Source organism: Monodelphis domestica, chromosome 1, assembly GCF_027887165.1.
Source record: "Monodelphis domestica isolate mMonDom1 chromosome 1, mMonDom1.pri, whole genome shotgun sequence".
Taxonomy (NCBI): domain Eukaryota; kingdom Metazoa; phylum Chordata; class Mammalia; order Didelphimorphia; family Didelphidae; genus Monodelphis; species Monodelphis domestica.
In genome coordinates, this window is record NC_077227.1 from 177307307 (window position 1) to 177321739 (window position 14433).

A 14433-nucleotide genomic window follows, 5' to 3' on the forward strand; every position below is an offset into this window, starting at 1 on the left:
ACTTATAAATTTGAGTAACTAGACCTTTGTCAGAGGTTTTTGCTATAAAGATTTTTTCCTAATTTGTTGCTTCCCTTCTAATTTTGGTTGCATTAGTTTTGTTTGTACAAAACCTTTTTAATTTGATGTAATCAAAATTATTTATTTTACATTTTGTAATTTTTTCTAACTCTTGCTTGGTCTTAAAATCTTTCCTTTCCCAAAGATCTGACAAGTATACTTTCTATGTTCACCTAATTTGTTTATAGTTTCCTTCTTTATATTCAAGTCATTCACCCATTCTGAGTTTATCTTGGTGTAGAGTGTAAGATGTTGATCTAAACCCAATCTCTCCCATACTGTTTTCCAATTTTCCCAGTAGTTTTTGTCAAATAGTAGATTTTCTGTCCCCAAAGCTGGGATTTTTATCATAGACTGTCTTTCTGAGATCACTTACCCCAAGTCTATTCCACTAATCCTCCCTCCTATATCTTAGTCAGTACCATATGGTTTTGATGACCACTGCTTTTGTAGTACAGTTTAAGATCTGGTACTGCTAGGCCACTTTCCTTCACATTTTTTTCATTGTTTCCCTTGATATTCTTGATCTTTTGTTCTTCCAAATGAATTTTGTTATTTTTTTTTCTAATTCTGTTAAAAAAGTTTCTTGGTAATTTGATGGGTATGGCACTAAATAAGTAAATTAGTTTGGGTAGGATTGTGATGACAAAATTTAAATTAACTTATTCAATTTCATACCAATCAAATTACCAATGGGTAACTAGAATATATAATATCAACGTTTATCAGGAGGTAAAGAAGAAGTTAAGAGTCTCCAGGAAAATAATGAAAAAAAAAACAAAACAAAACCAGGAGGGAAAGGAATCCAGTAATATCAGACTCCCAAATATACAACAAAGCAGTTCTCAAAACTGTTCTATACTAATTTTTTTTAAAAAGTAGTAGGATAGATTAAGAATACAAGATTTGGAAGAAATTGAACATGGCAGCAATGTGTTTGGTAAACCTAAACACTTCAACCTCTGCAGCAAGTATTAACTATTTAACAAATATTTCTGGGAAAACTGGAAACTAGTCTAGTGGAAATTAGGTTTAGAGCAATATCTCACACTATAGACTATTCAATAAGCATCAAATACATATGTGACCTATATATAAAAAGTCATATCATAAACAAATTGGAGTAACAATGAAATAGACACTTTTCACAGTTATTGATAGAAGAGTTTTTGACCAAATAAGGGACAGATAGAATCACAAGAGATAAAATAAACAATTTTGATTATATTAAAATTTAAAATGTTCTGCCCAAATGAAATGGTAGACGAGAAATGGTTAACTGGGGTGACAATCTTTGTCTTAAATGTTTCTGATAAAAGTCTGATATCTAAGATTTGTAGGGAGTTGACACAAATATGTAAAAATTAGATCCATTTCCTAAGATATAAATGGTCAAATAATATGAAAATGCAAGTCTCAAAAGGGGAGGGGTAAACAATCCATAACAACAGGACAGGTGCTCCAAATTACTAGTAATGAGATAAAAGTAAACTAAAATTACTCTGAGTTAAAATTACTCTGTTGGAAGGGATTGTTGGAGGGATAGATACAATAATATATCATTGATAGATATGTGAATTGGTCCAACCATTTTGGAAGGCAATGTGAAATTATGCTCCAGAATTCACTGAACTGCATACCCTTTAAGCCAATGATACCATTACTTGGAATGTCACACAAAGATTAAAGAAAGAGGGAAATTACCCATATATGCAAAAAATTAATAACATCCATCTTTTTTGTTGTGACAAAGAACTGAAAACAAAGTGGGTTTCATTAATTGGGGAGTAGCTGAATAAATTATATACATATATATGCATATAATGGATTATCATTTTGCCTTAAGAAATAAAAAGGGGGGCAGCTGGGTAGCTCAGTGGATTGAGAGCCAGGCCTAGAGACGGGAGGTCCTGGGTTCAAATCTGACCTCAGATACTTCCCAGCTGGGTGACCCTGGGCAAGTCACTTGACCCCCGTTGCCTAGCCCTTACCACTCTTCTTCCTTGGAGCCAATACACAGTATCGACTCCAAGACGGAAGGTAAGGGTTTAAAAAAAAAAGAAATAGTAAAAGGAAGAATTTTGAAGACTCTGATAGGACCTGTGTATAATGATGCAAAATGAGACGAGAAGAACTAGCAGAACTAATATTTTTTTGGAGTGGAGGTGCTTAATGAAATTAAATCTAATAAGGTCAAATTGTTTGGCAGAGTTTTAAAAAATTATTTTTGCATGTACAAAATAGGAGTTTGATTGCATAGCTATTCATCTAAAAAGATCAGTAATTTCAGTGAACTACAATATAAATTAACTATCTGACATGAGAACCAAGAAAGTTTATGCAATATTAGGTTGATTTGATGGAGGTAAGGCATCCAGGAAGGAAAAAAAAAATTTTTTTTGAGCAATAGAACCAACAGAAGACTGAGTGAAGCAGGGTTTCAGCCAAAGAAAACATAGAGGGACAGCAGGAAGGACCTGCCTCTTAGGAGTAAGAGGTGAGAGCAGTGGAATCAACAGCCTGAGGACCACCTGGTGCAAGCAGGATTAAATTGATTGCACTATTACACAGGGTAATAATTAAGATATTTAAAATAGCCATGACCCAAGAGTTACTTAAAGTATTTAAGATACTTAGGTAATCGGGGAAACAATGGCATTAAACTGATTGCATTACTACATAAGTTGATAACTAAGATACTTGGGATATCTATGATACTTGAAATACATAAAGTACCTAAATTACTTAGTAGACTTAAGGTATAGAAGATACTTAAGAATTTTATCAATATTAGGGAAGTGAATAGGAGCATATAGGCAGAGAGCAGGAATAAATTGAATATGATGGATTGATAGACTCCTCCCCTCAAAAAAGAAAAGTAAAATAAAATCAAGTAATAAGAAGAAGGAATACACTGAGAAAAGAGAAAAGGTAAGAAAATTAGGGGAAATTTATCTCTCATAAGGAGGCATGTAAGAATCAATACAATAGAGGTGGTGGTGGGCAATGCTTGAACCTTACTCTTGTCAGAATTGGTGCAAAGCAGGGGAATAACATCTGCATGTAGCTAGCTATAGAAACCCATCTTGCCCTATAAGTAAGAAGGGGAAGGGAAATAAGAAAAGAGGGGGATAGACCAAGAGGAAGTGTGAACTTAGGGAGGTGGCAGTCAGAAATAAAAATATTTGTGAATAGGGAAAGGATGAAAGGAAAGGAAGAGAAGGATAAATAAGATAGAGGGAAACATACAGTTGGTATTCATAATTCTAAATGTGAATGGGATGAACTCATCCATAAAATAGAAGAGGATAGCAGAGTGGATTAAAAACCAGAGTCCCTAATATGCCATCTATAATAAACATATCTAAAGCAGGGAGATATAGACAGAGTAAAGATAAAGAACTGGATCAGAATCTACTGTGCTTCAGTCAAAGTTAAAAAAGAAGGGGTTAACAATTATGATCTTATACTGATTATAATGGAATACCATTGAGCCTTAAGAAATGACTAAGATGATCACAAAAAACCTAGAAAGACTTGTATAAAATGATGCAAAATGAAGTGAGCATAATCAGAACATTGTACAAAGTAATTGTAATAAGGTATGCTGATCAATTGTGAATGACTTGACTATTATTGGCAATGTAAGGATCCAGGACAACTCCAAGGGACATATGATGAAAAAGGGAATCCACTGCTATAGAAGAACTGATGAAGTTTGAAAGCAAATTGAAGCAGCTATTTTTCACTTTATTTCCAACATAAATTTTTCTTGTGTAAGCTATATGTGCTTTCTTTTGCAGCATTATGGAAAACGGAAACATGTATTACATAATAGCACATGTACAACATAAATAAAGCATCTAGGAATACAGACATAATAGTCTTGCTAAATTTGCCCAGGTTAAAACAGATCTTGGATATTGTGTTCAGTTGTAAGTGCTACTTTTTAGAAAAGAAACTGATAAATGCAACCCATGAAACCAGCAAATCAAAAAGCCTCTGCTTGGAGATCTACAAGGCCTGAGAATTTCCCCATCTTCCAAGGTAGTCCATTTTACTTTTAGATGACTCTATTTGTTAGGAAGTTTTTCCAGACTTCAAGTCTAATTTTGCCCTGTTTCAGAATTCATTCATCAAGTCAAGAAAAACCAAGAAACATTTATTAATAATCAGCTACTATGTTCCAGGTACTGTGTGCTAAGCTTTGGAGATATAAAGAAATGAAAAACAAAACAGCAACAAAATAGTCCCTGTTCTCAATATGAGACACAACATGCAAACATTTATGGACAAAGTAAATATATACCAGATGAATTGGAGTTAAAAGACATTAATTCTCCCTAATGAGAATTAGGAATTGATTCTTGCTAAAAGTAGGATTTTAATTGGAACCTGACAAAAATCAGGAAAGACAGAAGGCAGAGAAGAAGAGGGAGGCATAGGGAAAAGCCAGTGAAAATGCAAAGCATAGAGTAAGAACCATTACTTCTTGTTCTGCCCTCTAGGACCAAACAAATGAAGTCTCTTGTCTTCCACATGACAGCCCTTCAAATGCTTAGAGGCAACTATCATACTCTTCCTCTTGCTTAAATTCTTTTTTTTAAATTTTTTTTTAAATTTTTATTTGGTCATTTCCAAACATTATTCATTGGAAACAAAGATCATTTTCTTTTCTTCCCTCCCCCCTCCCACCACCTCTACCATAGCCCACGTGCAATTCCCCTGGGTATCACATGTGTTCTTGATTCAAACCCATTTCCATGTTGTTGGTATTTGCATTAGAGTATTCATTTAGTCTTGCTTAAATTCTTAACTCTCCAATGTAAACATTTTCAGTTCCTTCAAGTGATCCTCAAATAAAATGGAGTCCAGGGCCTTCACCATCTTGGTTTCTCTCCTCTTTGTAAAGATTAAAATTTCGGGGAGACTGAGGCAGGTAGAAATTTGTTTCTCTCTGCAAGGAGTATTATATTTTTTAAAGGTTTATTGAAGATTAAGGATTAAAGAAAATACAGGATAAGAAACACGTGGTGCCTAGGCCACAGAGGCTTAGACAAGACCTCACCTACATTATGGAAAGAGCTGCGTCTGCTCCAAAATGGAAGTCCAAAAAAAAGAGAGCTCAAAAACCTTTGCAATCAGCTTAAGTACCTTCTCGATCTTGCCCACCTCAGAATTCCGTGAGATTACAAAGCATTTTGGGGAAGTGGAGCAAGGACTTGTGGGGATTGAAGTCCAGAGTTCAAATCTCAATTTTACATCTTGCAGTCTCAAATTTATCCCTCATAAACTGTGATACTTAGGTAGAGAGAAAGCTATAGATATAAATAGATATAGTTATAGATATATCAATATAGAAAGAAACATATGTGCCATGGCAAGGTTCACCCTCACTTGTGACTCCAGGGGTTCCTGACAGGTAGCAAATGATCAGTCAAAAAAATAACAAATGGAAGACAGCTTAATCATTACAACCATGGGATTGCTTTGCATCTGATAGCTGCTTCACCATTCCCAGGCCTGGTATTTATTTTTATACCCATTTTCTTGGCATACAGATACATTACCCACACACATGTTCAAAGAGAGATAATTGGAAAAGTGATACATTAACTTTTAACAAATCACTTGATTAACATTCTATATTCTTATATTGTGATTACAGACAGCATACAAGATAAATTATTTCATCACAGGTGGCTTAATTTTCTCATTACCCTGTGAGGAGTTTTGAGCTTACAAACAATCAAGGAAAATTACTTATTGCTTTTAATAAAATGGAATAGTTCATCAGAAATTCTTAAAAGACAATTCAACAATCATATCATTGAGGCTGAGGGGTACTGGGAACACAAATCAGATTTAATATTAGACTGGTCATTTCTCAGGGTTTACTAGGGAGTTTCTCATTGGCAAGTTACTGGTTTGTGAAGTCTAATCACTGAGGCATATTGAAGCTTGGTGTACCTGTACTTTTGTATGGGCCTTTATGATTGATTTGTGTGCTGGCTTCATGAGAATAAGTTTCTGTGAGTGGGAAAGTTCTGGGCTTAGCCAGTAGCTGCGGTTTCACTGGGGATTATGTACCTAATTAAAAGTTAACCCATGATAGTCTTTTTGGATAGGGTTTGAGGGTCTGATCTTTTGGTGATGTTTTAGAGAATTGGGGTACAGGTATTTTGCTCTTGCATTATTTCTTTTGAGCCTAGGGGGAATAATAATCATGTCAATTCCATAGGTAAGGAGTATTGATGAGAGAGGTCATGTAAGGGGGACTGATTGGGCAATCACATCTTGCCAAGGGTCACTCTGTGGCCTCCTTAGCTACCATGTGTGACTGTCAAGGCATTGTGGCCTGATGGCTCCCAGCAGATATGTATGGATATAAATCTATCGTGTATATATATATATATATATATATATATATATATATATATATATATATATATGTATGTGTGCATGTGTGCATGAACATTTATATTTCAGTTTTGGGGTCTCTATAATAATTATTTTTCCATTTACATGTGAAAACAATTTTTAACATTCATTTTTCAAAACTGAGTTATAAATTCTCTCTCTCCTTTCCTTCCCTCCCCCTCCCTGAGATGAAAAACAATTTGCTATAGGTTATATGTATGCAATTATGCAAAACCCAAAACATAGTTCCATACTAGTCATATTGTGAAACAGGAAAACTATTTTTACAATGATTGCAACTTTATAGAGAAAAACACTGTTAAAAGACTTAAGAACTCTGATCAATGTAGTGATCAAATATTATTTCGGTGGACCAGTAAAGAAGCATGCTTCCAACCTTTTTGCAAAGGTGCAAAAGACTCGGAATACAGATTGAGATACATGTATTTTTGGATATGATTTAAGTGGAAATTTGTTTTGTATATGCATATTTATTATGAGGGTTTTATTTTTCTTTTTAAGGGGGAGATTAGGGTAGAAATATAAGAGGGAAAGGTGATTTTCACTAATTGAAAAAATTTTGTTCTAAAAAAAGATTCACAATGCTATATAAATGTTCTGGGTAATACAATTTTAAATCTGCCTTTGAAATGCTTTGACAAAATGTGAATATGCCATTTGGAGTATTTTTCCTGAATTTGTGTCTCAGGCCTTCTCTACTTTTTGGTCAATAAATCAGATACACTTATCTTATAGAACAAACAAAAAAAAACCCACCATCTAATCCTCAAGGAACTTATATTCTAATGGAGAGATGACATATACACATCTAAATATAATGTAACTTGGAATAATGGTGGCTGTAGATTGAGTAAGTACTCTAGGAAAAGATTGAATAGGGAAAGAATACCACCAGTTAGGCAAATGGAAGAAGGTTACAAGGAAGAATTGATACCTAGATTGAACCTTGAAAGAAGATGTAAAATCTTGTCTAGAAGGCAGAGATGAAGAGGGAATTTATTTCAGGAATGGAGAACAACCTAAGTGAATGTGTAGAGCATGAGATAGCATATTATATTTGAGGGACAACTAGTATTACAGTTTCACTAGACCATAGAGTATATGAAGGGCATGATGCAAAATAAAAGGTAATTTGGAACCAGGTTATATAGGACTTTAAATGCTAGGCTAAAGAATTTGTATTTTATTATGGAGTCTAGTAGGGAATCACTAAATATTTTTGAATGAGGAAGAGACATGTTTGGACTTATGCCACTGGAAGTTTATTTTGGTAGCTCTCTGGAGAATAGATAAGAAATGTGAGAACCTGGAAGCAAGGAAATCAGGAAGGAGGATGTTCTAATAGTTTTAGTTAGAGGTATAAAGACCTTAACAAAAAGTAAGATAGTTTGAGTAGAGAGAAGGGTATAGATATGAAAGAAGTGGAAGAGGTAAAAGCATTAGAAGGCAATGTGGCACAGTGGAAATAGTGCTGTATTTGGAATCAGACCTACTATTCCCATATCTGTCATAGTCTAGTGAAATATAGCTGTTAAGCTTCACATTATAAACAGGTGGTAGAACCATGAAGCCCAGCCATGATGGAATGTATTGCAGCAAGGTTTTGTTGGCCCTAGAATATTCTCTGTGTGACTTGGGCAAGTCGTTTAACTTCTCAAGCCTCAAATTTTCTCTTCCATTAAGTGAAAAGTTGTTCTGTGTGACTTTTGTGGTCCTTTGCATCTCTAAATCTATAATCCTATATGGCATCATGGACAGAATTGGACAGCTATTTGGATATGAGGAGTGAAAAGAATGAGAAGAATCAATGAAGATTTTATAAATCTTTACAAATACAAAATTTTACAAATACAATGAAGATTTCAAACCTGATTGATGGGAATGAAATGGGATCCTTTAAATGAAAAGGAAAGTTTGAGTGGGGGAAGATGAATTTAGTCATAAACATGTTGAGTTTAAGGTATCATTTTGACATTTGACATCCAGGTTGAGGTATTCAACAAACAGAGATGGGGAATTCGAAGTCAAGAGGAAATTTAAGGCTAGGCAAAAATATTTTATAATTATTTCATAGAAGTTATAATTAAGCCCATGAAAATGGATGAAATCACCAATAGAGATAAAATAGGAGAAGTCCCTGCAGAGAATCTTGGGAGACATTAAAAAGGTATTGAATCTGAAGAGGATGAACCAGCAAAGGAATCTTTCAACAAGGTAGAAGGTTATCCAGGTAAAAGGAGAGCCAAGAACAAGTATTGTCATGGAAGCCAAAGGAAGAGAATGCACCCAAGAGGAAAAGATGGTTCACAACATTGAAAACCACAGAAAAATCAAAGAGGTGAACGAGTTTGAGAAGGTTCTTGGATTTGGCTACTAAAAAAATTATATGAAACCTTTGGTAGAGTAGTTCTAGTAGAGTACCAGGGTTAGAACCCAAATTGTAATGAATTGAAGAATAAGATGATGAGAACATGGATGTAGGAAGTAGGAATTTCTCTCTAGGAATTCAGGAACAAAATAGCGAAGGTATGGCAAAGTCAAGGGAAGGATTTTTTTTTCTTTTTAAGGATAGAAGAGATTCAACTGTATTTATAGGCACAGGAAGAGGGAAGTGTTTGAAGACAAAAGAAGGAATGATTGATAAGACAAATTCCTTGGGGTGGGGTTGGGGGTGTCAAAACACAAGTAGTTACCTTGGAAAGGAATACAACTATCTCATCAGCTTATACCAGAGGAAAGGAAGATAGAATTGATGAAAATTTAGGAAGGGTTTTGAGATATAGAATAAAGGAGATAGAGCTCACAAATGAAGACATTGCCTCAATCTTTTCAGCAACATAAAAGGTGAGATCATCTGTTGGTAAAGGAGATAAGGATGGAATTTGGGGCTTAAGGAAAGAGGAACTCATATGATCTACTTCATGTGGTCATATGATCTAGATCATATGCTTAATTTCTATACAATTCAATTTCTTTAAGTCTCTTTTTCTCTTTCTCTGTTAACATACTTTTTTCATTTTATCTCCTTACCCTCTTTAACTAAATGAACTCAATATAGAACCAAAGTATATTTTTATTATTACTGTTTTACTTAGATTGATTTTAATTCTCTGTCTGTAACTTAAAAAGCAGATAACGTGGTTTTTATTTCCAAAACCAAAATAAGTATATGACAATTGTGTGATTTTTTTCTCACATGACTTAATAACCTTTGGTAAGAAAAAGACTCTATCAAGAATGAAGAGCTTAGGTTATATATGAAAAAGAACCTCACTAGAGTAAATATTGTTAAATACTGGAAATCATTACTGAGAGATTTTGGAATTCCTCACTTTTAATGTCCTTTAAAACAAAGAATTGTATCTATCTTGGAATGGGATAAGCATAGTTTTACCTGAGGATAATATAGCTATATTTATACAGCTCCCCTGTAGTTTTATAATTGAAATGGAATGATGATGAAAGATCTTGAAAATGAAGTAGAAAATCTTAAAATTCATTAGAGAAGTGTTAAGGAGGTAAGAAAAAGCTTGGAGGGAAGTGCCATAGCCTGGAGCAGATGAGACAAATACTACTGAGGATTCAAGCTGTCCCTTTCACTAACAAAAATAAAAATCCTTCTAAATTATTAATATAATTCAGCCCAATAGTCCCACCACTGAAGTATCAACATGGTTCATCTTTTTTTTTTTTTAAACCCTTACCTTCTGTCTGAGAATCAATACCAAATATTGATTCCAAGTCAAAAGAGCAGTTAGGGATAGGCAATTGGGGTTAAATGACTTGACCAGGGCTGTGCAACTAAGAAGTATCTGAGGCCACATTTGAACTTGGGCCCTCCCAACTCCAGGCTTGGAGTTCTAATCACCAAATCACCTAGCTGCCCCATAGTTCTTTATCTTTATTTCTCTATACATTGAATAAATTAGAAATAATCTGAGGAGGGCACTGAAATTAAGGAGGATTGGAAAAGACATCTTGACAGAGGTAGGACTTTAGTTGAGACTTGAAGGAAATAGGGAAGCCAGGAAGTAGAGATAAGCAAGGAAAAAATTCTAGGCATGAAGTGTTGTTAGTAGAAAATAGGTAGATGGGGTATCCTGTGTAAGGACCAGTGAAGGCTGTCAATGTCACTGAATTGTAGAGTACATGGAGTGAGGGGAGGTGCTAGAAGACTGGACAGTCAAGAAGAGGCAAGGTTATGAAGAGCTTTAAAACCAAACAAAGGATGTTTTATATTATCTAGGGGTAATGGGGGGGCCTAGAGTTCATTGAATGGATGGGTGGGGGTTTAATGATAAGAAGTACAACTTTCCATCTAAGGGGAAGATGAATTGGACTAGGAAGAGACAAGGCAGACAATCCAAACAAAATGAGAAACCAATTTTGTGGTCCTTTGTGTCCCCACAGTGGTGTTGGGGAAATTAAGACACCATTGCTACAGATAGCCCTTTCAATTCATAATGTTATATGTTGATGGAGTTTGAAAAGTGAATGGTATTGTGTTTTATCTTGTCTTCAACTTTTTTTATCCCAACTTCTAACTTTCATGAATTATTCTAGTTTGTGGGACTCTGACTGATGAAATATTGAATATGAGTTGGTGAGCTGTATTGAAACATGATTAGGGCCTTTTTCCCTCTAGCAGGTTTGGAGTTTCCAGAAGAAACAGACAGATTTACTCATCACCTTTTATAAACACAGACTTTCTAAGTCAGAAGCTGCCATGCAGGAGGCCCAAAGAACAGTGGCCAGTCAGGACAAGTAAGTGAGTCTACCCAGATCCCCATAGTTTCATAGGCTACATTAGTCATTTTCCTCTTAGAAGGATTACTCATATTACCAAGGTCAGTACTTAGGATAATTGTAAAATGGGCAAAGAATCTTAATTATCCCCAGGTTACATTATACTTCCTTTCTTCCTGTTTTTCCTTTCCTTTAGCTCTCTTTACTCTACCCTAACAAAACCTATATCCCCTAAAAGCATCTGATAAATTCTTTCACATTTATGACTGCTCATTTCTACATATATAATCAGGCTATTTTCCCAGAATCTTCACATTTGAACAGAGATTAAAACTGTAAGCTAAAAGAGTGAATTTGATGGTGGAATTTTAGGCATCAATGGATAATGGAATGCTACAACATCTAAGTAGGAGAGGATCATGACATACATTATATAAGCAAGACCTACAAGTAACTGACAACCATAATCCAATGCTTGATAAATCCAAGATCAGAAACTACTGAGGGAAGGACTTATTACTCAACAAAATTTTTGGTGACTATAAAGCAATTTTTCAGAAATTGGGTTTAAATCAGTATCTTGCAGCATATGTCAAAATAAGCTCCAAATAGATGTAACCAACAGAAAGGTTGCATAAGAAATAGAGAAGGGAAGGAAGTACCTCTTGTTTTGGGGAAAATTCATAGTGAAATAAATCTGTTGTATGAATAAAATTAATGAAATTAGAATATAAAGAAAAACTATTGTTTGGGGAAGAAAAACTTTGCATCAAAGATCTCTAATAAAGATCTGATGTCCAGCATATATAAGGAATGGATACTAATATATCCAATAGAGACAGGCCTAGAGATGGGAGGCTCTAGGTTCAAATGTGGCCTCGGACATTTCCTAACTATGTGATCCTGGGCAAGTCACTTCACTCCCATAGCCTAGCCCTTACCACTCTTCTGCCTTAGAACCAATATTGGGTTCTAAGGTGGAAGGTAAGGATTTTTTAAAAAGCAACTGTATCTAAGGGCTTTTTGCTACCATAAAAGTAGTATATATGGAGGGGGCAGCTGGGTAGCTCAGTGTGTTGAGAGCTAGGCCTAGAGATGGGAGGTCCTAGGTTCAATCTGACCTCAGACACTTCCCAGTTGTATGACCCTGGGCAAGTCACTTGACCCCCATTGCCTAGCCCTTACCACTCTTCTGCCTTGGAGCCAATACACAGTATTGACTCCAAGACGGAAGGTAAGGGTTTAAAAAAAAAAAAAGTAGTATATATGGGACCTTTTCTGTGGCTACTACCCACTGCCTATGACTTCTACCCTCTCTCAACAACATACAAACATAATCATACCCTTGATTTTTCCATTGTCCACAAATACACCATCTTGAACATGGGTTCAAGAATTCCAAAATTCTCTTAACTGACCATAATCCATTGACTTACCATACCATGACCTCCAGTCCCTTGAACCCTCAGTCTATCCCATGCCATTTCCTCCACACTAGCTACACTATTTTGTTTTCCTCATCTTGAACCCTTGGAGAACCAGTTCAACTTTACACTGTCCTCTTCTCTGGAGCCTTTGACCTCCTTACCATAGCTCTAATTGAGCCCTTCCAAGCCTCAGCTTTGGGTAACTCCTACCTTCATTCCTATACATGCACTGTTAAATTTAGGTGGAGAAAATCATGCAGATATCATCAATATGTCAGTCTAGTTTGCTCAGTTGTAGTTCTTTGTCGATGAGGGAGATACTGGGATGGAGGGGGTATTTTCTTTGGAAAATGATAGCAATATCTTTTTTTTTAAAGCAACAATAAAACATTTAAAGATCACAACAGCCAGGTGGTCATCTATTTGTCTTCCTGATTCTACTATATTTGTCTATCTGATAACTTGCGAAATTAAAGAAAGCACACCTCAGAAACATATAGTGCCGTGTACTTAAGGGACTCTCAACAAATGTTATTATATATTAATTATAATTATTACTGTTCACACCTCTACTCTGCTTGGTGGGATGGTCAATGAAGAACTTAATCAAAGCAATATACATATTCAGACTTCCATTTCATTGTCCCTTAAAGCTGAATATTACCATCTTAGGGAGCTAGTAATCCTAAGGAAGGAAAATGGGGAGCTGAAGAAGTTCCTGGCCATCCTGAAGGTGAGTGAAATATGCCACTTGGCCATAACCTTGCTCTCAGCTTTTCCTGTCCATCTGTTGGATTCTTTGTGCAGTTTTAGGATTTCATTTAAGAAAACTAAAAGAGATCTCAGGATCCTTCTTCTCTTTTATCTTTGTCCTTAGAGTTTCTTTTTTTCTTCTTGATTATATATCTTATCCTTGTAGTTCCATCTTATAATTTTTTTCTTCCTAGAATAAAATTTAGTGTTGAAAAGGACCTCAAGGGAGAATAATTTCCAACCTTTTAATTTTACAGATAAGGAAACCTAGCTTAGTGATGATTTTTCCAAAATCATTCAACTTGTTAGTAGAAGATCTGGAACTGCATCTCAGGCCTCCTAATTCCCAAATAAATGGTCTTTCTACTATGCAACAGTCTACTTATGCTTTCTCCTTTTTAGCATTCTTAACATTAAGTAATGTATGTATCTTTGCCATGTTCTTTATCTCCACTGTCTCTGAAGGAGTCTTTCTCTAATTTTTACCAATGTTAGTTGTCAGCAGAGGTTCCTACCCTTTTTGTTGAGAGGAAACATTTTTCATTTCTCTGAGGCCTATAGATCACTGGGGGGAGGTGAGGATAGATCTTGTCAGTCATGTACTTGAATAGAGGAGTCCTGACAAAATCCCAAGGAAAGGTAAATAGGAGAGGGTGGGGAATTGAAATAGATGCTGATGGTAAAATTCCTTAGAGAAGTAGAGAAGAGGGTAGTTTTCCTGGGAGTTCTGGCAAATCAGAGAGGAGGGTCTGTGTCATTGGCTACTGGCTTGGTTCTCTTACCAGGTGAGGTTTTAAGATCTTCTGGTACATTTGGAATTATACAAGTAAATTCCACTGCTAGGCATATATTATGAGGAAGTTATTGAGAAAAAAAAAGAAGAAAAAGACTTCATATATACACCAAAATATTTATAGCAGTACTGTTTGTCTTAACAGTAGACTCAATGAAAAGTAGATAACCATTGATTGGGGAATGTGTGAACAAGTAATAGTACATTCCTGTA

General features: G+C 35.3%; 1 protein-coding gene across 4 annotated transcripts in view; it reads left to right on the forward strand.

The window, feature by feature from the left end:
* Positions 1-14433, forward strand: part of RNF212B (ring finger protein 212B) — an 83398-nt gene that overhangs the window by 40641 nt on the left and 28324 nt on the right. For 2 of the 4 annotated variants that reach the window (XM_056810062.1, XM_007479816.3), the window contains exons 5-6: positions 11150-11265; positions 13347-13407. In XM_056810062.1, the coding sequence (XP_056666040.1) occupies positions 11150-11265; positions 13347-13407 (177 nt within the window). The remainder of the gene's footprint in view (positions 1-11149; positions 11266-13346; positions 13408-14433) is intronic. The other 2 variants (XM_056810064.1, XM_056810063.1) reach the window with 1 other exon arrangement.